This window comes from Scleropages formosus, chromosome 11 (genome assembly GCF_900964775.1).
Source record: "Scleropages formosus chromosome 11, fSclFor1.1, whole genome shotgun sequence".
In the NCBI taxonomy this organism is placed as follows: Eukaryota; Metazoa; Chordata; class Actinopteri; order Osteoglossiformes; family Osteoglossidae; genus Scleropages; species Scleropages formosus.
In genome coordinates, this window is record NC_041816.1 from 13,028,248 (window position 1) to 13,052,252 (window position 24,005).

The 24,005-nt window shown below is 42.5% G+C and overlaps 1 protein-coding gene across 7 annotated transcripts in view; it reads right to left on the reverse strand.

The window, feature by feature from the left end:
• Positions 1-906: 906 nt before the first annotated feature.
• The window catches only part of LOC108941115 (inositol hexakisphosphate and diphosphoinositol-pentakisphosphate kinase 1-like), a 31,286-nt gene continuing 8,187 nt past the window's right edge, over positions 907-24,005 (reverse strand). For 3 of the 7 annotated variants that reach the window (XM_018763646.2, XM_018763649.2, XM_018763648.2), the window contains 22 exons: positions 23,838-23,959; positions 23,612-23,713; positions 23,330-23,416; positions 23,169-23,244; positions 22,627-22,736; positions 21,934-22,019; positions 21,395-21,520; positions 17,002-17,123; positions 16,603-16,785; positions 16,149-16,290; positions 15,825-16,048; positions 15,609-15,736; positions 15,373-15,487; positions 15,122-15,229; positions 14,918-15,034; positions 14,658-14,798; positions 14,366-14,459; positions 13,447-13,572; positions 10,959-11,021; positions 4,056-4,193; positions 3,642-3,755; positions 907-3,022 (listed from right to left, as the gene is read on the reverse strand). In XM_018763646.2, the coding sequence (XP_018619162.1) occupies positions 2,421-3,022; positions 3,642-3,755; positions 4,056-4,193; positions 10,959-11,021; positions 13,447-13,572; positions 14,366-14,459; positions 14,658-14,798; positions 14,918-15,034; positions 15,122-15,229; positions 15,373-15,487; positions 15,609-15,736; positions 15,825-16,048; positions 16,149-16,290; positions 16,603-16,785; positions 17,002-17,123; positions 21,395-21,520; positions 21,934-22,019; positions 22,627-22,736; positions 23,169-23,244; positions 23,330-23,416; positions 23,612-23,713; positions 23,838-23,959 (3,126 nt within the window). In that variant the 3' untranslated portion in view covers positions 907-2,420. Of the gene's footprint in view, positions 3,023-3,641; positions 3,756-4,055; positions 4,194-8,009; positions 8,180-10,958; positions 11,022-13,446; positions 13,573-14,365; positions 14,460-14,657; positions 14,799-14,917; positions 15,035-15,121; positions 15,230-15,372; positions 15,488-15,608; positions 15,737-15,824; positions 16,049-16,148; positions 16,291-16,602; positions 16,786-17,001; positions 17,124-21,394; positions 21,521-21,933; positions 22,020-22,626; positions 22,737-23,168; positions 23,245-23,329; positions 23,417-23,611; positions 23,714-23,837; positions 23,960-24,005 lie in introns of those variants that run through there. The other 4 variants (XM_018763651.2, XM_018763650.2, XM_018763652.2 and 1 more) reach the window with 4 other exon arrangements.

Sequence of the window (24,005 nt, forward strand, 5' to 3'; positions counted from 1 at the left end):
GCCTGTCGCAGGACCTTTATTATCCTGTAGTTACTTGAAACACTAAATCCAACTATGTCTATATTTGCATAATGCCCATTTGCAAATTCTCTGGCTCCTTCTGGTTTGCAAAGTTTCAACGGTCGAGTCCTTTGAGAAGGATAAGCTACCAACTCTGTAGGCAGCTTGGTCTACCTTGATGCTTACAAGCATTGACATTAATTTGACAGGCAAAGCAAAAACCTAAAGTTACCTTCAGGAGCCCAGCAGAGGATTTAGGATGACACCAGTGAGGAAACTGCTCTGAAACAGGGATTCAAGTGGTCCTAGAATTGTAAGAACTGGCATTGAGGTGAGGACAAGTAGTTCTGAGCTCCTCATGACAGCTCAAGAGAGGCAGTGGATGGTTCACTTAAAGCTTCCAGAATGACAGAGACTGAGAAATAATATTGCCCTGATCTCTGAAGATTTCAGACAAGCTTACATTCTGATGGGAGGAAGGTATGAAGGAGCCCAATAGCAGGAAAATTATGTATGAGGAATGGGTGGATCTCAAAAAGGCCAAAGGCCAAAAGAGCACGCCCAGTGAAGAAGGTTGCAGAGGGTTTGCAGGAATATTCTGTGTTTAGAGCCTACAGTATGTTGGACATCACAGGCAGTCAGTGGAGGGAGGCTATTAAAACCTGTTATGAAGGCTCCAGAGAGGTTGTCTAGATAGCTGACTGGATCCAGAGAGGCGAGCTCTGGGTTCAAGGTAGCACTACCTACACAGGTCGGGGTCTGATCAACCTTAGTTGGGGCACTGGGGTGAAGGTGTCTGATTCTGAAAGACAGCCAGTGATACCAGATTACATCATTGACGATGGATGTAGGTGTATTGCAAAAGTGTGTAATATAGATAAAACAAAACATGATAAATGTCTTCAGTGTCTAGCATTTAATAATTTTCTCATAACCATAGCATTTTACAGTGCTTGCACGAGCAGCATTTGACATTAAATAACAATAATCTCCATGAATCAGCGTCAGTGCGAAACAATTGAAACACTACACAAATCCCAATTACAAAATACAGAATCTCAGCGCCATCACTGTACAATTCACAGAAAAACTATGTGAGCGTAGCCTGCTACAAAAAAACAGCAGTATTAATAGTGATCACTGTTCAAAACTCCCGTAATATCAAATTTCACAAAAAGGGAAGCAAAAAGAAATGCCACCGAGGTTTTGCATGACTCATTTTCCTGTCTACAATGGCGATGTATGCTACAAAAATATAGCCTTGATAAGAAACTACTTACAGTACATCCTTTAGGCTTCATTTACCATTAAAAATACTATTTTATATTAATGGCAGATGTCTTGTAACTTTGGCAAGGAAGTAAATTTAGAAGTGGGAACACGTGTGTGTGTGTGTGTGTGTGTGTGTGTGTGTGTGTGTGTGCGTGTATATATATGTGGATAAAAGTTCTATGGCAGTCCAGTGGCTGTACCTTCTCAATTGTATTCTTGTCATGTTCAGTCACACAGAGATGAAAGGCAGATACTGGTGATGACCTGATATGCTTTATCAAAACCCCTTTTTGAAAAATGTTATGATTCAAATAGTAATATTTGAACAGAAAATTAAAACAATGCATTTAGAAAAGGACTAAAGAATCAGTACGTTTCATTTTGAAATGATAGGCAATTACATATGCGGTGTTGAACAAGATCAGGTTACCCACGTTCAAAATGGAACAGTTCTGTGCTCTGAGGTCAGACTGGATCTACTGGCCAGTGTGAGCTGGTCACTGCTGCAGGAGTCATGCCATCTTCACTCTAACAGAGAGGTGCAAAGGAATGCAGAAGGTCCTTGGCGGGAGTTAGCTATATTCTTTACAGCTTGTGCAGGAAATATTTGTTTACAGGCAGCAGAGGCATAAAATGTACACAACCTACAGAAAGCTCTTAAGTTTAGATGTGCTGCTTTCGTATCATTCATAGAAATGTCAAACGACAAACACTCTGTAGGCAACAAGCCCGAAACTAAGTGCAACCTTCTCTTCACAAACCGTGAACATTTTACTGATGCTTTAGGTAAGAAAGGTGCTTTCTTCTTCTTGGATTGCATAGACCAGTAGGATCTCGGGCTGCCAGAATGCCATCCTACTCATCCTTGCTCTCTGATAGGGAAGGTATTGAGGAGAGCTCTACAGCACAAGTGCACGTGTGCCTGCCTACCTGCCTGCTTTATGTCTACCCACCACCCCCGACTAGCCCACAGCAACAAGAAAGGCAATCTAAGCAAAGATGACTTGGACACTGTAAAGGATGAGTGGAGCTTAACAGCACAAGACGCAAGACTCAAAGAAGTCCTTTTGGGCAAAAGAGTGGATCCGCTAAAAAGGGATGACTCGGTGCTCAGACAGCTCTGCTCATGTCTGTTCTTCAAGGGGTCACTAGGACTCTGATGCATGGGCTGCCCCCACCTCCACTGTTGCTCCTGAGAGGGGCAGGGCACCCGGACTGCTCTTCCAACCCTCCGGCTCCTCCTCCTCTTCCTGTGTGTCAAAAAATTCATCACTGGTCTCCGGGGTGAGGGGCGTCTGTGCGCTTGAACCTGCCTCAGAGCTGCTCTCCCTCAGCTCTGGGAGGACAGGGAGGGTATCTGGATGTCCACAGGAGGAATCCACTGGGCCAATGCAGGGATCAGCATCCACAGGTTCCTGGTAGGCATGACAATATAGCACAGTCTGGTCATCAGGACTAACAGGAGCTTGTACATTAGCTCTCCGATTGCTCAACTCCAGTGCCTCTTGGGGAGCCACAGGGACCTGTGCATCTGTCTGAGTGCTGGGGTCATTAAGGTCTGGGGACAAGCTGACAGGTTGACTTGGGGTTGTGGCTGCTGGCCCACCACCCTGTTGCCCTGCCTGTGTCTCCTCGCTGCTCTGCGGTGTCAACGGGGTCTTATCGCTAAAGCTGAAGCGTGGGGAGGTGTCAGCAGTAGTTGGAGACGAGGGCCCTGCGCTGGATACTGTACTTGAAGGACCACTGCTGTCTGCAGAGACAACAAAATCAGATATTGACAAGCACATAGGATGTCAATCAGAAGTAACCCACAGCAAATGCTGAAAAACAATTCTACTCTGTTCTGCTCAAAGGTAATGAAACATGTCATTGAGAAGGAAGGGAACACACACAGGAAAAAATAGCAAGCAATTTATGAAGTTCAAAAGAAACAGAAGTGTTCAGCTTGTTGAGGCACCAACAAAGGTTTAAGCATTACAGAATTAATCAGCACCTCAGAAGACTGAGCAAGGCAAAGACAAGGCCAGCAGCCGGCTCTACGGGACAGAGAGTGTTCACGGAGCTCTATTTACACCTTACACACTTACCGTCTTTGGCAACGGGCAACAGACACAAGGGCTTACTGGTTTACTTAGTGGCCTTGGGAGATGAAAGCGCTCTTGGCAAAAACAAAATGTTTCTGTCAATTACGCAGAGTCAAACACAGATGGACAGATGGAGCTCCGATAGCAGGCGTTACAGCCTTTGATTCCTATCATCTGTTTGTCAGATGTTCTTATTAGGAACCTTAAAGTGCCATGTTCCACAAGTGCTCACACTGCCATGCTGATCGCAGAGCCCCAAAACAGGAGCGTGCTGCAGGTACTTACACCAAGGAGGGCGGTCTGAGCGATGTCGAAGGGACACAGTTGAGGACAAGACTCTCTGAGGGATAAAAGCATCTACAGAAGGTTGACTCTGAGAATCAAACATGGCAGAGAGAGCTGCAGAAGACAAATGGGAGATAAAATTAGAGACGTATTCAGGATAGTTACGGACAGCATGAGTCATGCAGCAGTAAATCCAGAACCTTTTGAAGAGTTATTTGAACATTACAAACATACACCATTGCTATGTCAAACTCTGCCCATCGTGCAAAGTTAACCAGTGCAGATAAATGCTCTAGATTGGAATGTTAAAGTTACCTATCAATTTTTGTTCCAAGGGAACTGAGATATGATGTGGATGCCTAGGATATAAAGATGTGGCTTTGCATGTACACTGGGGTGAGGAGGGGCAGCTACCTCTAGTGGTTCTCGAATGGGATTCTCCACCGCTCTCACACACTGCTGTCAAAAATTCATCTACTTGCTTGAGCGAGAGCGAGTTGTGCAGTGTCTCCAGGGGGTAGATAGAGGGCACCATGGAGCAGCCTTCAAATCCTAAAGCAGAGGGGAGAGATGGCAAAAATCCCACCACCCCTCCATCAGTTTGTGCTGAGAGGATTTTCCTGGGAACAGCTGTGGACCCCAAACAGCCAAAATTCACACGCACACACACGCACGCACAAGTGCATAAGTATAGCCAGTTATTCAACCTACTGCCATGTCTCTGCGCAGAAACTAGAGGTCACCCACGAGTACCCCATAAACAAGTCAGCCTCTTCATCAACACACAACTAATGCTCTGTATCAAGGTATCAGCTTGTCTTTACATGGAGACCACATCACTTTGTATTCACACACAACTTATATTCCACACCCTTGATCTATCAAGAAAATAGATAATTTATCTTAATGCTTGCAAAATGCTACACTAGTGTTTTGTGTGTATTCTATTAAAAAGTACTTGACATAGACAGAATTCCTTCTTAGCTATAACAAATCCAATAACCCAAAACAGCCTAGACTACTGGATAGTTAATGTGTTTGTTTTTGGTGTGTAACACGTTTCAGTTTCAAACAGCCACCGGGTGAAAGGTGAGGTCTGAAACTGCTTGTACCAGCTAAATATACTGTTAGGAGGAAAACAAAACCTACACACATACACAAGCATAATGGTTAAGATCAGGCACTGCAAAAGGTTGTGCATCAAGCAAGATCACATAGAGTACACTATGGATAGGACCTAACCACCTGTGAAAGGGTACAAGTTGCAGCAACAGAAGCATCTGCACAAGAGTCTCTACCCTGCTATCCACTGCAACGGGAGCAATAACTTTACAAACAAGTTGTGACAAACAGTGCTGGCAGGAGGCTACAATGCGGGGGAGTCTGACACTAAACTGTTCTTCAGGGCATGTTCTTCCAAAGCCTGAGAACATATATTATCCCATCCAGAGTATCACGTCACACTGTCTTGGCGTAACAGCCAGGCGACTGCGAAAAGCAATGCAGTGCTTTAGTCACTGAAATGAAAATATTATTGACCTGAATCAGCATTTCGGTAACAGTGGATGACTGCATCAACTTTGATCTTTTACCACTGCTGGTAATCATCTACTCTGTGCAAAGTTCAAAGTGCTCATTCGTGCAAAAGTTGAGTCTCTTGATACTGACTGTAAAACTGAACACGTATGTGGGAGGAAGCAGGTTCTGCTTTAATTGCTGTTAGACAGTTTGTAAACCAATAAACTAGATATGTTTTTGTATTTTACCCTGAAGGTCTGAAATACTTAGTTCCACAATTTTTTCATAATGATGTATTTGTATGTAGGAGAAGGCATTGTCCACTTTAATATTATAGAGTTCATGAACTATAGATTATCTGTTTTATTTTACTGAATATATGTTTATTTACTGAAGATCTGAAATACTGAGAAAACAATGGAATTTGCAATTTCTAACCACGATACAATGCGATGTGTGAAGAGCGTCATAACAGAACTTATACTACAGCCGTAACGCATCAGGAAGGTGTATATGGACTGGTATATAAACTGAACACAAAAAATGTAAACCTGAGCTCTATGCAACACATAATGCATCAGCATTCACCTAGGCAGACACCAAATGGGTCACAGGAATGTGCAAAAATTACAAAAGATATGTTCCACCCACAAGCTGTTTTAATGCAACTGATCATATTTACTTCATTAGTGGTAGCATAGTGGTCATTTTAAAGAACATTACGAGAAGCTGAACCGCACATTTATCTTTGAGGTAACACCTGATAGGGAATTCATCCTTTATTTGGTAGCTGCCTCAATCATTTAGAAATGTTATACAGCAGCCATCAGAGAGCTTCAATGAGTGAGTTGACCACCAGCTTGTATGACCAGGATCAATCCCTAAGAGTGTTTGGATTGCTACCTCAAATTCTGTCCAAGACACTGAGGGCACACAGCAGAAATGGACAACATGTCAGTTTCACATTTTAAGCCCAGCGTAGCCCTCCAGGTCAGCACTTGGAGATTGAAACAGAGGGAACAGAAAAAGATGAGGGAGAGAGGAGGGAGAAAGAGACATATTCAAGTCATACTGTGCACAACTTGCACAAATCTGGACCTAGGAGGCCCTCTGATCAAGCCCTTAAAGCCCACAGCCACTCAGTACACCTTGCAGCAAATTCCACTGGCATACTGGTAACCACTCTGCAATAGCATCCCCAAGCTGGCTATTCCACCCACTAATTCCACTTGGAACCACTACCTCCCACACTGCTGTAACTGAAGACCGCAATGCTCATGCCCACAAAACACCCACTCTCGAACCCTCTGAGCTGTATAGCTGCATGCACGCTGATGCATGCAGCCAGTGCTGAATCTTAACTCAGGTTATTTCAATACAGCAGACACCAAATGTAAATTTTAGAAATGGCCAACACAGCAAAATGTAAGCTTTAACTCTGCTTTATCAGACTTGTGTTTGAGGACTAGTGAGTGAATTCCAACTTTAATGAGAATTAACAAGCTCTTCACACAAATGTTACTGAAGGTAGCCTTCAGTACTTGTTACTTCATTTTTTGCTTTGCCAACACCCTCATCCTGTCTGACATACTTTAACATATTTTAACATTTTTGATATGGAAAATTAACTAAGCCCACTGAGATCAAGTATCCCAGCAGGCCATCAAGAGTCTAACAGGAACAGTTTTCTACCATCAGCCTACATTGCTGACCTAGACAACACAACTGCACTAATGCTTTCTCTCTGTCCTAGGGTGCACATACTGGTGCTGCAACTACACCATTTTCCACTGTATTACTTACTTGTAGAAAGTAAACAAGAAAATGCCTAATTTCGTCAACTGAGTCTTTTGTCACCTAAATTTTGCTCAAAGAACTCTATAAGAGAAAACTTACAAACTACTCCATAAACAACAAAAAAATGGACCATCTCCTAAAGCAGTACCCTACAGTCACAGCCAGGCATGCAGGAAGAGAGCAGCACTATGCAAAGCCAATCCAGCAGAGGCAGAGGGCCCCAGAAGAGGGTGAGGACTCTGAAGAAGACGGTGAGGGGTGGGGGTTTGCAGGGCTGACCGTAGAGGCAATCTAGGGTGTCCTGGCCGGAGATTAACCAGTTGCGGAAGAGGCGCAGGTGGTAGGAGCACTGGTGGAGGTGGTGGGCCAGCGCCCTGTCCAGAGAGAGCTGGCGCCCCAGCGACTGGTCTGTGGAGAAGCGCCGCAGCAGCTGGGCCACGTGATGCTCCTCTAGGGGCTCTGGAGAAGAACAGGTAGAGCGAGGAAGGACAGAGCAGAGGAGGGAGAAGTGCCGGCATCTTGACAGCGTAGGGCTACAGCACACTGCTACGTTCATCTTGCCCTTTCTCAGGTCAAGGCTAAGGGCTAACTATGATTCCTGCAGTACTGTAACATCACCTCTTCGAAACTTTTCCTTAAGGGGGGGAAATAGGCAAGCACACAGCCTAAAAGTCAGAACAAATTACACTGTTCCATTATAATCTGTATAGGTACATTTTACTGAGCTTTCATCATCTGTACATCCATGAAAAGCACAGCCTATTACAGGTGGTCAGCATACTGTGCTTTAGGGTAAATTTTTCTTGATGACATTTTTATAAGTTCAACTGTCAACAAGTCATACCCACAAGACATAAATAACAGAATCTACGTAATGCAGTATAATTTTAGGCACTCAAAACTTGAGTGGTCGACCTACATGCTGGCCCATCAGATTCAAGGCACGAATTTTGACTGCATTGTTCTCCACCAGGAGCCTTTTACAAAGTATGATTCGAATGCTGCCTACCAAATGGCTCCCTCAGCCAGATACACAATCCAGCTACTGCCAGGCGGTGGTGGAGATCAGGCTGCAAGGTCACCTGACAGAAGAGCCACACTCATGCATTCACTCTGGCACAGAAGGCCACCGAGGCCACCATCAGCTTGGCCTTCCTTATTACCTGTTCCTGCAAACCACAGTGGGGACATTACATCCAGTGTAGCAGAATCATCCCGTGTCCCTAGAGTGAATATAACTATAGGTACATGACCACAAGCAAACATCAAGTACTCTTGGGTCAAAACTGCAAAATAATTTGGCATGATTCCATTCAGTTTTACCAATTTATCTACATAATTACTCATCTACAACATAAGACCAAACTTCAAAGTTTCTGTAAAATAAAATGAGCCGTTCCCTAGTTTAATACATTTAGATGAAAAAGATGCATCAACCTATGTATCACCCAATATGTTCACCATGCTGCAGCTTCTTAAATATTGACACAGTTCACTAAACATGGGCACTTTGTTAAATCTAAACATTCGTAAGTTGTAGTACAAAATTATCAAACTTCATAAAAATCCATATCTGCCGTTCCAAACAGCAAAGTGTCAATTTTATTCCACAAAACAAGCCCTTTTCCTACTATGCTACAATGTCTCAAAACTTACACCCTCAGACCCTAAATGAAATATATAAACACTCAAAACAGGTTTTTTTTTTTTTTTTTTTTTTTTTAAAACAACAACAAACAATATGGGCTCATGAGACTACAGATCAGCACATCCAGCTTGAAAGAGTTTCAACCCACTATGTTAAACACTACTTATATGACAAAGCATAACCTGAGTATAGCAGTTCTCAAAAGCAGATTTCAAAAGGAATACAGGAAGATCCTGATGCATCAATGTCATTCAAGCAAGAGGTACTGAACGGAAAACCAGCAGAGTAGTAGGTACAGAGTTAGCCATTTGTGGTTTGTTGAGCGCACAGCTGACGTGAATGGGTATGATTGGAGTTTTAATGGGCAGCAGCACATGCCACGTAAATAGATGTTCCTTTAAAAAAAAAAAAAAAATCCTTGAGAAAAGGAATCATGTTCAATACCAACTGCTGCCATACGTCTTTGTACTTAAGGATTATAAAAATATGTACCGTTTCATCAGCCAACATCCAGCACTGTTAGTCAACTAGGAAGCTTTTTTCTGAAGTAGGTCTGTTTACATCAAACGCAAGCGTACAGTTTCAGGCAACCCAGTTACAGTGGGAATACATTTTCATCACACATGGCACACAGCTTACTGTCCTTGATGGAACAGGCCCCCCAAGTATGCCAACAAAGGAGAGGGTAAGGGGAATGTTCTCTCTCAAAAAAAAAAAAAAACGAACACCCTCACCAAGCACATACAAAACAAACAGATGCACCATTGGCATTTACAGAAATGAACTGATTAATCAAACTACTGAATGTGAGTGATGAAACAAATCACACAATAACCCTTTCCCCATTAGCAAAGACTGCCAGCTTGTTCCATCTGGGCTGCTAATCCAGAAGTCATTTAACTAAACTGATGTTGGATTAATATGTTTGGCATCCCACAAATTGAATACACTTACATGAAAAAGAATTACAGGCATCCCTCAATTTACAATCTAAAATATCACCATAACAGCTCTTCACTTCACAATACTCTGCTTTTGATTTACAGAATTTGGGGGGGATTTATCCAAAGTCTGCCCAAACTATTTTTGCAAGTAAAGCAGAAGTGCAGTAATGTACTCTAGTTGGCCTATGTGCATCCAGAGCCCTCCATCTCTTGGTGTGTTAGGAACATGAGTGTTGCTGTGAGAAAGAGTATAGCATTCTGGGAAGTGTATGAAAGGGAATGTCTGTTGCCTATATTGGGTGTGTTTACTTCATTAAATGACTGCAAAGAAAGCAGAGTAATAAGCAAAAGTTTAACTGATGGTTATTTTTTGGTTTATATATACACATTTAGGCAACATTGTGCAATTTCAGAAATCTGTTTATAATAAAGTCACCACATGCTCAGTGGATCTTTGCTTGGTTTATTGCTCATACTGGAGAGGAGTTATCAGTTAAAAAGAAAAGTGGGAATTACCCTAGAATAGTAATTCCAGCCCTGTTGTTTTCAATACATGCCAAAAACTGCCCTGGGTTTTTTGCACATGGTCTGGCAACAGCACAGCCAAGTAATAAAACATAATGCACATTTTTTCAGAGATGTATGTTGTTTTGGAGAAAAGCATCTGCTAAATAAAGACATATAAATGTACATGTGTTTTATATGGTGCTGAAATTACGGGTTTAGTTATGTAAGTGTTTTACGAGTGATATTTGGAAAAATTTGTTTGGGGTTTTTAAATAGGCTGGGAACATTTTCCCCATTTAAAAATCATAAAAAATAGGTTTCAGTACCCAAAGTTTCAATAGTTAAAGTTTTCAGAAATGGATTAAATTTAACAAATCAAGGGATGCCTGAACTTACTTGCCATTTAGAACTAAAGGTCCAGAAGTACTCCCTTTAAACCATTAGCCAACCATTCTGAACTTCGAAAATAAAATGTCAATAGTGTACAAAAATAAATAAAACCAAGGACTGTCAAAAGAGTCAGCATTAACAGGGGAAGGGTTATTAATTGGTGTACTTTCTAATAGATGGTTTGAATTCGAGACATCCTAGACAAGACAGCAAAAAAATATATATATACAAAAAGTAAACATCCATTCGTTAAGAAAAATCATTGGGTGATGGTGACAAATTTCTATAGGAAAGTATTGACAGGTTGTGAAACAAGTGTTAAGAGTGAGTCTCTGAACAGCAGATAGGGCTAACAGAGTAGGAGGTTGGGGGATATGGAGAAAAAAAAAAAGACTTCATCACAAAAGGTGGTGGGGGGGAAAAAAATATATACACAAAATGTTTTTTCCAGAAGACATGCAAAGACAAAGGAAGGCGGAGAGGTGGAAATATACTTGAAAGAGGCAGACGTACCATTAGTCGGATGCTTTGCAAACGACACAGAAAATCGCTTTACTGCCGGCATAGACAACAACTCTGAGGAAATAAAAAAGGTCACTAGTGTTACCAACACTTCCAACGGTAACCTGTCAGAGAGGAGATGGGAAATGTCTGCAAAGGGAAGAGGGCTGAGGGTGAGAGACATTTGAGGTGCAGTGGGGGGGGGCAGGAGCATCGAAATTTGTAGTTATGATCTGTATTACTGCATGATTTGCATGGCAGTGGAGATTGAAAGATGGTACTAGTACTGGCGCAGAAAGTTTACATCCCCCTATAAATAAATTTTACAAAAAGTAGCTAATTTTTTTTTTTTAAGTTGCTCCTGATCATTGAATACCATCCTCACAGTCACATTGCAGCTACAACTACATCATCCTCACAAAATGTTACTGCATGAGAATGTTTATTAAAAGACTTTACTGTAAAAACCACAGACATTATTGCAGTTCACTGTACAAAACCAGTGTAGCACAAAATGCTTACCAAAAAGCCAATAAGAGATTCAGCTTCAGACATGTGTTTTTACTACATCCAAGCATCCCTTTTGCCGTATCTTTGAAAGAATAAAAATGACCTCTTGACTTCAAGCTAAAGAACAACCTGCTACATTTACAGTTAGGCAGAAATATGTTGCACCGCAATATCACCCTGGCCTTAAATAACAGCCTTCCCCCCAGATTTAGTGACATGTTTTTCCATTCTCTGAAACACTCTCCTTCCCTGATGGAATAATGTCAGGACAGTGTGCTCACACTACACCCTCCGAGGTAGGATGGCTGGACTCTAGACCCCTGCCTCATACACCATTAATCACTGTGACTTGTGACTCAGTCTTCCAAGTCAATTTTTAGTCCAAGATGGAAAAATCCTACGTTTCTATACAGCTTCAGAAGATTCCAACTTCTCTTTTCCTTACCACATATAGACATAGTGACAAAATGCCAAAATCAGGCCTTCCATTAGAGAGCACTACAGGCATTAACCCCAGTTTTTTTTTGCCTGAGAATACAGATGAAAAGAACATATGAGACAATTTTAAATGTTAGGTTGAAGCTGAAATTTTGAAGTCTACACACAAAATGTCAAAGGATGAGACTGAATGAATGCACATTGATGGCTAAAAATAATATTCAGGATAAAAGCACATGGACTCGCAACACAGCCTTCAATAAAATGGCAGATGAAAAGAAGCAGCAGCAGCATCTCTTTTTGGATTAACTCCGACACCTAGTGGAGAACATGCCATCAATATGAAGTCAGCTGCTGCACAGCAACCTGCCACCAGTGACTAAGCAACAAATGAGGAAAATGAAAACAAAGGCCTTGACTGTCAAGGTGACTGAGGATAAATTGGTGAAAATATTAAGTGAAAACAGGTTAAACTAATAAAAGCTGGCATTCCTTACGTTGAGTTACAGAAATTTATTGTATTAAGTTCCATCTTATATGCATTTGGCAGTGCACCAAATTTTGGTTTTCTAAAAAGACAGCTAATTATTCTGATTCTAATCATTTGCTTCATATTTTATAATCATGGCACATAAAGCCTACATAAAAAATGTAGCGTATACTTCTATCAAAGTACATCATACCTTTTAAAGGTCTTTCAAGGACATGTGCTACATTTAAAAAAAAAAAAAAAAAAAAAAAAGTATCAGGCTTCAAGAGCCACCTAGTGGCTGCACGGCATAGTCACATTAGCGCTGACTGGAAGAACATTATCGAAAGAATATTCCAGAAAGGATTTGTCAAACTGGACCCACCCTCCAGCAGTGTTAATAATTAAAATCACTTAAACCAGTTAATTTAAGATTTTGATCTTTGCAGCAAAGATAAGCCATTAAGAATCAATAAAGCTTCTCTCGTAATTTACTTTGATTTCCATAACGACAAATATTTGGGGTGGAACCAGAAACGTGCACAATGGCCAAAAAAGAGAGAAAAAAAGAAAAAACAAATGCATTTCTGAATGGCACAAGATGTTGTTCAAGACACAGACATCATGAGGAAATGGTATGACTATACATATGCCACTTTGTCACACAACGTATAGGGAAACAGTTCAAGATTAACTACTAATTGCATAATACTGAATGTGCAGAAGCTAACAAACCTGTATGTTTAATACAGAAACTGATCCCCGGGTCAAAAGCATTCTTGCTCATTACTGGTTTTGGTAATCCTATAACAAAACTATGCTCCAGTGCTAGATATAACGTCGACACAGTAAGTTTTTCCATAGAGTTGGAAACAAGGTATTGGGTATAGACATATATACACAACATGAACAAAGAAGCTGTTATGAATACTACATGCACTGTAGCCTATTTATTTCAAGACTACCCTTCTAAGAGGAAATGGCATGGGCAAGTTATTTGGAAACTATATTTCTTTCCTCACTGCCTAAGAATCTAGGTTTTGGGGGGGGGAGAGAAAAAAAAAAAAAAAAAGTGGAACATACCATCTTTATAGGACAGACTGCCAGAAGAGAATTTTTTGCGATGTGTACGAGCGTAGTCCTGCAGGTTTGGGGCACTAGAAGACCCCCCTAGGACGGTGGTACTGAAGAGTCCTGCACACTGAGACCCTGTGTAGGAAATTCCCCAGGCAGGGGGGGAATGAAGGAGGAGGAGGAGAAATTAGTCCCCACAGAACAACATGCCCTCATCCAGACAGAAAGCCACTCCCAGGTAACATGAAGGAAGAGGATACCCTTTGAATAAGATGTGCCACAAGGAAAACTGAAATGCCATTGTGGAGATGGACAGAAGGTCCCTAGCATGCTCAGTAAATGATGCCTTGAAGAACAGAATGGGGGGGAGCTTCCAGATGTTATGAAGTCCAAAAATATTAAAAAAATTCAGTAAAAGCAAAGAAAGCAAATGCAGTAAAAAGTTACACAGCCTTCAGCCTTAAATGCTGAAACACAGATCATGTGCACTACCATTATAATCTTCCATAAAAATTAAAGTACACAATATATAAAAACACTTTTAAACATTCTTACCGAGCATAGTAGCATATTTTCATGTTAGTGCAAGAAATTGTGCTTTCAAATACAGTTGAAGATGCTGAGCTTACCTAATAAGCTCTTTTATTACATCCTTATAGACTGTATTAAAAGCAAGTAAACAGAAAAGGACTGAATCAGCTGCTGAGCCCCTCACAGGGTGTCAGTGTCTGGACCAAACCATGATAGCACTACAGCCACCAATCCCAACCTGCACAGATGGTGCCAAGACACTAGACTGTGTCATTCAAGCAAGACAGGTATTACAACCAGATTACTTCAGAGCACCAGAGGGGCTATAATAGATATTAATGACAGTGCAGAAATGTGGCCTGGTTGCAGTCATCATGGGCAGGCACATGACACATACCTAATCCACTCTGCTTCATTTCTGGAGACTGACGAGAGCAGGAAGGGAACAGGCGGTAGCTGCCAGCTTTGGAGGAGGTGGTTTCAGAGAGGACCTATGGATGGGGGGGAAAAAACCCACAACACTGCAAAGAACCAACCATGAATTTGTCATCTCATCAGTTGGTGCCATTTCAACTGAACAATAGCCATAGGTTTTCTAGTTAACACAGCTTGAAAAAAATAGGATATTTCATGTGCAAACAAAACATACAAACAAAGGACAGGTGTAGGTTGCAGCCTTCTCTACATACCTCCATGGAGCCTGTCTTGCGGTTGCGGATCAGTGGGGACCGCCTCTGAATGCTTATAGGTTCAGTGAGCGGCACAGCACGATCAGGCTCATCCTGGGACAGATCCTCAAGGCTCCCTGGGTCTGTCTGCTTCTGCTCATTCTGGAATTGCCCAAAAACCCAGCAAAAAGACCTTAGCACACTAGACACAGATAGGGCCCAGAGAGGACCGTTTATGCATGAAGCTTTACAGACCAAACCTTACTAAAAGGGCTCTCTACCTCTGAAGAAGCTGGGCGGAAGCCAAAGCCCAATGGAGCATTCTCCTCATCGTCACAGCCTTTCACCCCAGGGCTGAAGTGCAGCTCCACATGAAAACGTTCCTCAGAAGAAGGGTCCTACTTGTGGACATGAAAAGTATTCACCAGAGTGCTCCTGATGTCAAAAGTGGGAAAGACAGTATGTAGCTGAAAAAGGGGTTCAACCTTGTTATTGTCCTCGTAGAGCATGATGACAATTTGGGTCATGTAGTTGAGCTCTGTGACAGCTCCTAGGTAGTCCATGGCACGCTTCCACTGCTGGTCCTTATCCTCCTGGTAGAGAAAGATGAACATAAGAGTCTGAACAGCTATGGAAGTTCTGCCATTGGTCCAACTAATGAAAACCTAAAATGAAAATTTTCCCTTGCACATTACAGCTAAAACATTCTTTAAGACCACTGACACAGAATGCTTACATCAAGCAGGCCTCCATAGCGAAAGATACTGAGTAGGGAGTGGACGTGACTCTCACTGGTAAAATAAAGTCGTGTCCGCACATGGCGTCCTGGAGACATCACTCCACGGGAGTATCTGAAAAACAAAGGGAGAGGTTCTCACAACAAAAAGGTTGTGATCCTACTATAAGCTTCTAATAAGAGAAGCTTGGCACTCTGATACAGGAAGAGTCCTACAGCATAGCACCGGCACTCACAGAGGATGCAACTTGTTGACTGATTCATCCTCATGAGTCCTCTGTAGGTCCAGCTGGATCTTCTTAACTAGAGGGAGGCAGTAGGCATAAGCTATGTCCAACTTCTCTACTTTATTGATGCCGTACTCCTGAAGCAAGAACAGAAGAGGAAAGAGTTGGTGCAAGGAGTCAGAAGAACCAGTGGATGGAACTCACGACCCTGGGGTTCATTGTCACCTGTGGAATGACAATATCTGCCAGTGCCCGGGACAGCCTAAAGAGCTCCAGTGTGTCCTCTAGGCCCAGGGATGCATTATGCTGTACATCATACTTCACACAGTCATAGATATCTGGAATTTTGCTAATGTCATAGCGACCATTCTTCATCCGAAAGTCCCGCTCCAGTTTGGACCAGCGCTGAAGCATCAATTCCAGAGACTCACTGTGGTAAAGCTGTAGATCTGTGGGGACAAGAGACAGAATGGCAAAAGTCAATCCTGCTATTCTAAATATCTAGGATAATCGTTTGAAGTGACATAGCATATGCAGAAAGAGTCCAACCTGCTGACTTGGGGTCTTCAAGTCTCTTACGGATCTGAGTAGTGAGGCTCTGAATAAGGGTATAAACTTCGTCACATGTCTTCACTGGATTCTCCACTATTTTCATGGAATTCACCAAAGACTGACTTCCTGTGGGAGCCAGCTGGACACAAACAATTCCATGAGCACCACAGGTTGTCGACTAGTAACAGTTCTACAAGAAATAAAATTACTCACAGACCCAGCTGAGCTGAAAATTCTTTGTCATACACTCCTTTGGTCAATTAAGGTTCAACAGATAAAGCAGTCACAACTAATGCCTACCAAAAACTGACATCCACACGATCAAAGGGGAATCATGTCAGACTAATCATCATTACAGCATTTCAGAATTATCATGGGTACTGCACAGAACAAAGCATTCATTGCAAAATAAGGTTTTATTGCAAAAAAGCTAATCTGAAATGTCAATGACCTTGTCAAAGTCTTCCTCCAAAAAGTTCATATCCTTCTGCATGATTTCATGCAGCCGTGCCTTGACACGGTGCTGACAGCCTGAGAGAGAGTCACTGTCGCTGTCCAGCAGGCCATTCATGTTGGCACTCTTTACCATCTGCACCAGGATAGGTGTGAGTTCTCCCTCAAGGGCCAGCAGTCCCTGTCACACCAGAAATGTAGACACAGTCACCTATATATGGCTGCACACTCAGCCATGCAAGAGTTCAGAGCTGCTCATTTGTGTCTACAGGCCATTGCCTTCTATCAAGATAAACAAGCAATACAAAATGTGAATTTAATCTATATACCAGAATCAATAATACCCATATTAATAAAAACATAGTGGAATTTTTCCACTGACAGCCTTAGGTGTTACCTTTGCAAAAGCTGCTGCAGTCATCTGAACCCGGCCTTCATCGGAGGCATAGATCTTAAGGTCATGTCTGTAGGTGCTGTGTAATCGGAGTAGCCCGCAGCCAGGAAAGCCAGCATAGTCCCCTGGTGGAAGCACAGGATGCGCACAGACAGACAGACGGAGCAACTGCATTACCCAAGGAAGTTCATCCCAGATCACTGATAAGTACAGAAGGTAGTAACAAGTAAACAGCATAGCTAGTTCGAGCTAAAAAACTGCAAACCACGGAGATAAATGGTGCATTGGCTAGCACCAGTGTTAAACAAAGCTCCTTGTTTGTTCACAGATGGTTGTTACTACTAACAGGAAAACAGTTCGACAAAGAGAATATGCAGCTTTCAGAACACAGGTTGCTGAAACACTGAATACTTTTAAAGAAAAAAAAAAAAGAATTGATTCATATATAGAGAACTGTACAATTTGTAAAGTTATATTTAAAATAAAACTAATTCCCTGCTTTGCATGCAATGTAACATGGCATTGTAAGACAGCATATTTAAATTTGAATTTGGTCTGTTGGATAGCGGAGAGGAACCCTCTCCAACAGCTGTGAATGATTCAGCACACTTGAGTCTCACAATGGCCATTTCACACACAAACACAAAAAAAGAAAAAAAAAGAAAAAAAATTTCCCCACTCGCCCCCTTTTGCGGGTGGTCTTATTCCTTCAAGCTCAGGTCCTCTACCAGAGGCCTGGGAGCTTGAGGGTTCTGCGCAGTATCTTAGCTGTTCCTAGGACCGCGCTCCTCTGGACAGATCTCGGATGTTGTTCCCGGGATCTGCTGGAGCCACTCTCCCAGCTTAGGGGTCACAGCCCCAAGTGTTCCGATTACCACAGGGACCACTGTTGCCTTCACCTTCCACATCTTTTCTAGCTCCTCTCTCAGTCCTTGGTATTTCTCAAGCTTCTCATGTTCTTTCTTTCTGATGTTGCCATCGCTTATCACTACAGCTTTCTTCCTCTGTTTGTCCACCACTATGTCCGGTTGGTTAGCCATTACCAGTGTGTCAGTCTGGATCTGGAAGTCCCACAGGATCTTAGCTTGGTCATTCTCGACCACCCTTGGGGGTGTATCCCACTTTGATCTTGGGACTTCCAACCCATACTCGGCACAGATGTTCCTGTACACTATGTCAGCCACTTGGTTATGGTGTTCCATATATGCCTTGCCTGCTAGCATCTTACACCCTGCTGTTATGTGCTGGATTGTCTCAGGGGCACCTTTGCATAGCCTGCACCTGGGGTCCTGCCTGGTGTGGTAGACCCCAGCCTCTATTGATCTTGTACTTAGAGCTTGTTCCTGTGCTGCTATGATTAGTGCCTCTGTGATGTGTTTCAGTCCAGCTACTGGTATGATTTTTCAATATCAGCCACTTCTTCAATCTGCCGGTGGTACATACCGTGTAGGGGTTTGTCCTTCCATGATGGTTCCTGTTCTTCCTCGCCCTCCTTCTTGGGTTTCTGCTGCTTGGGGTATTCACTAAGTATCTCATCAGTCGGGGCCATCTTCCTGATGTAGTAAAGGATCTTTGTTGTTTCATCCTGGATAGTGGCTCTGACGCTCACTAGTTCTCGGCCTCCTTTCCGCTTAGCGTACAGCCTCAGGGTGCTGGATTTGGGGTGAAACCCTCCATGCATTGGCAGGAGCTTCCTTGTCTTGATGTCAGTGGCTTCTATCTCCTCTTTTGGCCACCTTATTATGCCAGGGGGGTATCTGATAGCCTGGACCTTGTTCTTCCCATTCAGCTGACTTCTTAGGACTTGCCTTATTATCTGCAGGTGTTTGGCGGTTGCTGCTTTCCTTGCGGCCTCTTCGGGTGCGGCCTGCGGGTACTTTTAGCTGTCCTCAACATCTGCTATGTTGCCTTCTGGTAGTACAATCCCCTCAGTTCTGACATTCCGATGTCATTGCTGATGGTCCTGGTGGTGTGGATCAGGGAATCGATGTCTCCTTCACTCTTGGCATACAGCTTGATGGCATACAGCATGTAGAGGAGATAACTGATGTTTACTCCATTGCAGCGGTATCTGTAGCCAGTCTTGGTGATGATCTGGCTGAGGGGGTTCAGGGGACAATGCATCTCCTTGGGTTGAATTCCTGATGAAGGCTCTTAGTGTTCCTGTCTTGTATAGTTCTAAGCATTCCAGGATCCATGAGTGAGGCATCAAGTCATAGGCTTTCTTGTAGTCAATCCAGGCAGTGCACAGGTTGGTCTGTCTGGTCTCAAGTGACAGTTCTGTCTACCAGTAGCTGGTGTTTTGCTCCTCTGGTGTTTCTACCAATTCTTTTTTGAGCCATATGCCTGTTCATCTTAGCTGCTATGATACCTGAGAGCAGGTTCCATGTTGTGCAGAGGCAGGTTATCGGGCAATAGTTGGATGGGACTGCTCCTTTCTGGGGGTCCTTCAGGATCAGAATTGCTGGTTCATTTGTGTTGCCAGGCACTCATGGAGTGCAGTTAGCTTCTTTAGCCAGAAGGCATGGATCATATCAGGGCCTGGCCAGTTCTTCATACTTGAGACTCTTTCTTGGATGTCTGCCACTGTGATGGTTACTGGATCCTGTTCAGGGAGGTTGCTTTGCCACTGGGTTTTGTTATGTGATGCCTCCTTCTCTCATATGTTTTTCCAGTATTGCTCTTGGCCTCTAGCCTTCATTTCCATGGAGGATACTGTTTCTTATGCTTGGTATTCATCTTGTATCCAAGCATCTCAAGGATCACTGTTGCTGTGTTGTACATCAGCTGGTTGGTCTCAGTGATAGTCACAGTAGGGATTGTTCATAGTGCTACATTCACATCTTCTAGTAGACTTTCAGTAGGTACTCCACTTGGTCTTGGTAATCGGCCACAGGGGCTCCAGGTGTCCTTCTTAGCCATGATTTTTATCTCTTAGGTCAGCTGCTCTTGCATTCAGTTTACAAGGGCTCATTGTTCTTGGGGATTGGTACCCAATCTCAGAGTGTAGGGATGATGATATCTCCCCCCTGACCTGGCTCCCCGTTGCCGTAACATTTGTGTTGTACCTCATCAGTCTCTAGTTGTGATAGCAGTTGTTTCTTGCGGATGTTGGAACACTGAGCTACTAATTGTTTAGGCATTAGTCTTGATGTTGGGTTTCAAAGTATCCATAGGTCCCACATCCTCTTCATGTAACCCCTTTCACTGGGGATACTTGTGTAGTAGCATTCCAACAGTTCCCTATTCTCATCTCTTGTCCATGCATGCCTTGTTCTACTTCCAGTAGCCCACTTATCATCAGTGTGTCCTGGTTCCCCAACATCTGGCACAGACCTTGTTAATCCGGGCAACATCTGAGCCGGCATGACTCTGTTTGTTTTGCTCTCATATCGAGGTAGGCAGAGCCAAGCGTAAGGAGGTCCTGCCTAAGGACCCCCTACTGGAGGTAGGCCATGACCAGGATTCAAACCCCAGTTTCCCATGTGAAAGGCAGCAATCTTACCACTACACTATCCAGCTGCTCTATATATACACATACACACACACAAAAACCTATCTTGCTAGGAAAAATCTGGAATTAAAAGTCCTTTGAAATAAATGATTTATACAATACTACATAGAATTGTATACATCAAAATAATTACTGATTATATCAAATGTCATTTTGAGACTGATGTAGTCTCTAGTCTGACATTCTCTTTTAAAATACAAGTGACAGAAGTAGGCAACCAAGTGTACATTTTACACATTTGTATTAATATTCAGCAGCACCTGTCACCAGAACTCATTTATGGGGTTACTCTTCCCTCTGGCTGGGATAGTGGAAGGTTAACCTGAGCAATGCTAAATGCTGCCTCATAGAACAGCCTCACTGGACCCACCACAGTACCTGTCCTGTAGTACCACCATCATTTCACAATGATGTCCTGATTTATTTATGATCACATCTATACTAAATTAATGCAAACAAAATTTCAAACCAATCCTCCCCGTAAACAAAACTAAAACATTCTAAAACACACAAAATTCAACCTTAATATTACAAATTATTCATTTCTTCAGCTGCTGAAAGAAATTAGCTTTTTCTTAGGAAGTGCTAGTCTACTGTCCAGACAAACTGATAACTTCAGCTAGATGAGCATGTCTAAAACTCAAAAAGGGTGTAGTTATAATACTCACACTTACTGCTTTTAAAATTTCTGAACTTCACAGGACAATTATTTAAAGAATCTGAACCCAACTTACTTCAGAAAAGACCATAGTTCTCCAGAATTTCTGAAGGTTATAAAGGCCTGCAACAATGCCCACATCTCAAAATAGGGCCCACTATGGCTGGAGCAGAAGATGCAGGGAGCCACTCTGGTTGACAATGCAAGGTCAGTACATAACACACCTTGCCCTCCAGGGTACATGCAGCGGAAGGCCCTGCCTAGCTCCTCAGCTTGCACCCTGCCTGCGGGAGTCAGCTCCCCACCCCACTTCAGCACCAGCAAGAGGGAGGGGCCTTCCTTCCGGGAGTCTGGGAAGCACATGTATAAACACAAATTACATGACTTTCTCCAATAGGTGTTAAAACTAAGTACTAAAGAATCAAAGTTTGCATAGCTATATCAAGCATCCTAACTAATATACAAAGAAAATGAGAAATACCTGGACATACTGAAGTCTACCTGAAAATGGGCTACACAGACTTTTATGCACTCTTGAAATTCAGTGAGATTGCTACAGGTGTCACTAATATTACAGCTGATGGAACAGCCATTCAGATGCAAAAGTTTCAGAAAATACATATACATTTATATGTACCTATACATTTCTTAATTATTTGCAGGTGGCTCTTGAAGTAAAGGGCACATATGAAGCACTAGTAGCTTGTACAGTAAGTGAAGCCTGCTTTCATGCATCTACAATTGGGTGCTGTTCATAACATACCTTCTTCCTCACTGGAAGTTTTTGGCTGTCCATGGGGAAGGTAGGTTAGCTGCACTTTTCTATTTATTCCAGAGAAATGGCCGTACCTATAAAAATGTGAAATTCAAGAAATGCATAACACGTATCATCCAAATCGACCTGGGTCTAACTGCTCACTGGTGTTGACTCACTATCGTGGCAGAGAAACAGCCAGATATGTCAATCTCACCCTTCATGAATCAACCACATGCCCTCTGCCCTCTGTCTTATAGTAACCTGCTGAGGCTTTTATGAGGAAGTAACAGCACAATGGGAATTAAGGTCTTCAAAAGGGAACAAGCCTGTACCATCTTTAATGACTCAAATTCTAGTCCTGTACTAATCATATGGATACTGTAAACACTGTAAAAACAAAATTGAAGGAAGTATTATATTCAGAAGGATTATCGTTCTCTTATAAATGCTTATATTTTGTAAAAAAATTATATTCATTCCATTAAGTCAAAACCTAAATTTGGAAAAGAAATTCTCAAAGAACTATCTAAAATAATGCATAATTTGCCATCGTAATGACATTGTGCAGCCAGTCACTTTCATGTTCAAGCTGTCAGAACTTAACCTTCACTTACAAACTGAAAACAGAACACCCCCTTCCCACTTATACTTCAGTATAAAAAGCTGTGTTTCTGGCCCAATTATCAGTAAATCACATACATTTCCAGGACAGTTTTCAGCTGCTCCAGTTTGGACTTCTTCTCTTCAATTTCACAATCATTGTGTTGCCCCAGTTCTGCCAGCAGCTCTCTTGCTATGTCCAGTACCTCCTGGGATGCAGAACATAGTGACAAAGAGACAATTAGTTTTTAGTTACTCACCTTACACACTGCCCTACCACAAGTCATGGAACACCCACTTGACTGCATGACACTGGGTTACAAAACAAGGACTGTACACATATCTTGCTGATAAGGGAACCGCACAGGAGCCATCACAAAATCTCACACTTAAATTGACAGTACACCTCTGAGGTGAAGAAAACCCAGAATATGTATGAAGGCACCACTTTCCCAGCATGAAATTAGAACACAGTCTTCTGTAAACCATGCAAGCAGTGGCCAACATGCTGGTGACTTCTTGCAATAAAACATCACTACATATGTAGCATGAATAGTGTAGGTCTCACAGTGCTTTTAATATCCAAGTGTGCCACAAAATGGGCCAAAGGGGGAGAATCCTGTAACTTTTCAGTTATTTACCTGTAACTGTTTAGGCTTCTTCAGTTTCAGCTTTCCTGTTTTGTACCCTCCATATTTTTCAAACAGATCAAAAAACCTAGAGAAAGGGGGGGGGGAACCATCCTTAAATTCAGAAAGCCTATGCACATTGTGGAAGTATATTTAGCAGCAAAGCAACTCACATTGAATTTCTCACTTCCATTTTCATTTTCTGCTTGGGAGTTCGATCTCCATGTCGTATTACTGCAATGACACAACGCAGTTCCATCCTGCCGAAGGATAAAGATAAACTGCTCAAGAGTAGCATAATTTTGCACAGCATACATAAACCCCTAAACATCCTCTAAATTCTCTCCACCTGCTTTTATGTATTTTAGTTACAAAAATGAGTGTCCATTAAAGCCTAATGATTCAAGTGATTCCCAGTGTACAGTGGTAGAAGTAGAAGAGAGGCAAGCACCCACATGGTTCCAGATGTTGTGGGCACTATGGGGATGTCCTCTGCTTCTGTTGGAATTGACCAGGGGATGTGGAACTGAGGAGCCAATTCACGCATCACTATGTTCCTTAAGTAATGTCAGGACACAAGATTCAAAACACTGCATATGCTGTACAGCAGCAACAATAATGAACAGACAATCAGCATGTCCAGTGGCAAAAACAAAGAAGCAAAAGGTTTGGTTTGCCTACCCCAGAATTTTGGCACAGTCATCATAGTACTTCATAGAGTTCTTCACAAAGCTAAAGCCGTTGACATCACAGACAAAGGAGTGGCCATTGGCCCGGAGCAGGTCAAAACCACATACCGTTTGCTGCAGTAAAGTTTCAAACAGAATCAAATTACTTTTAAAAACAGAA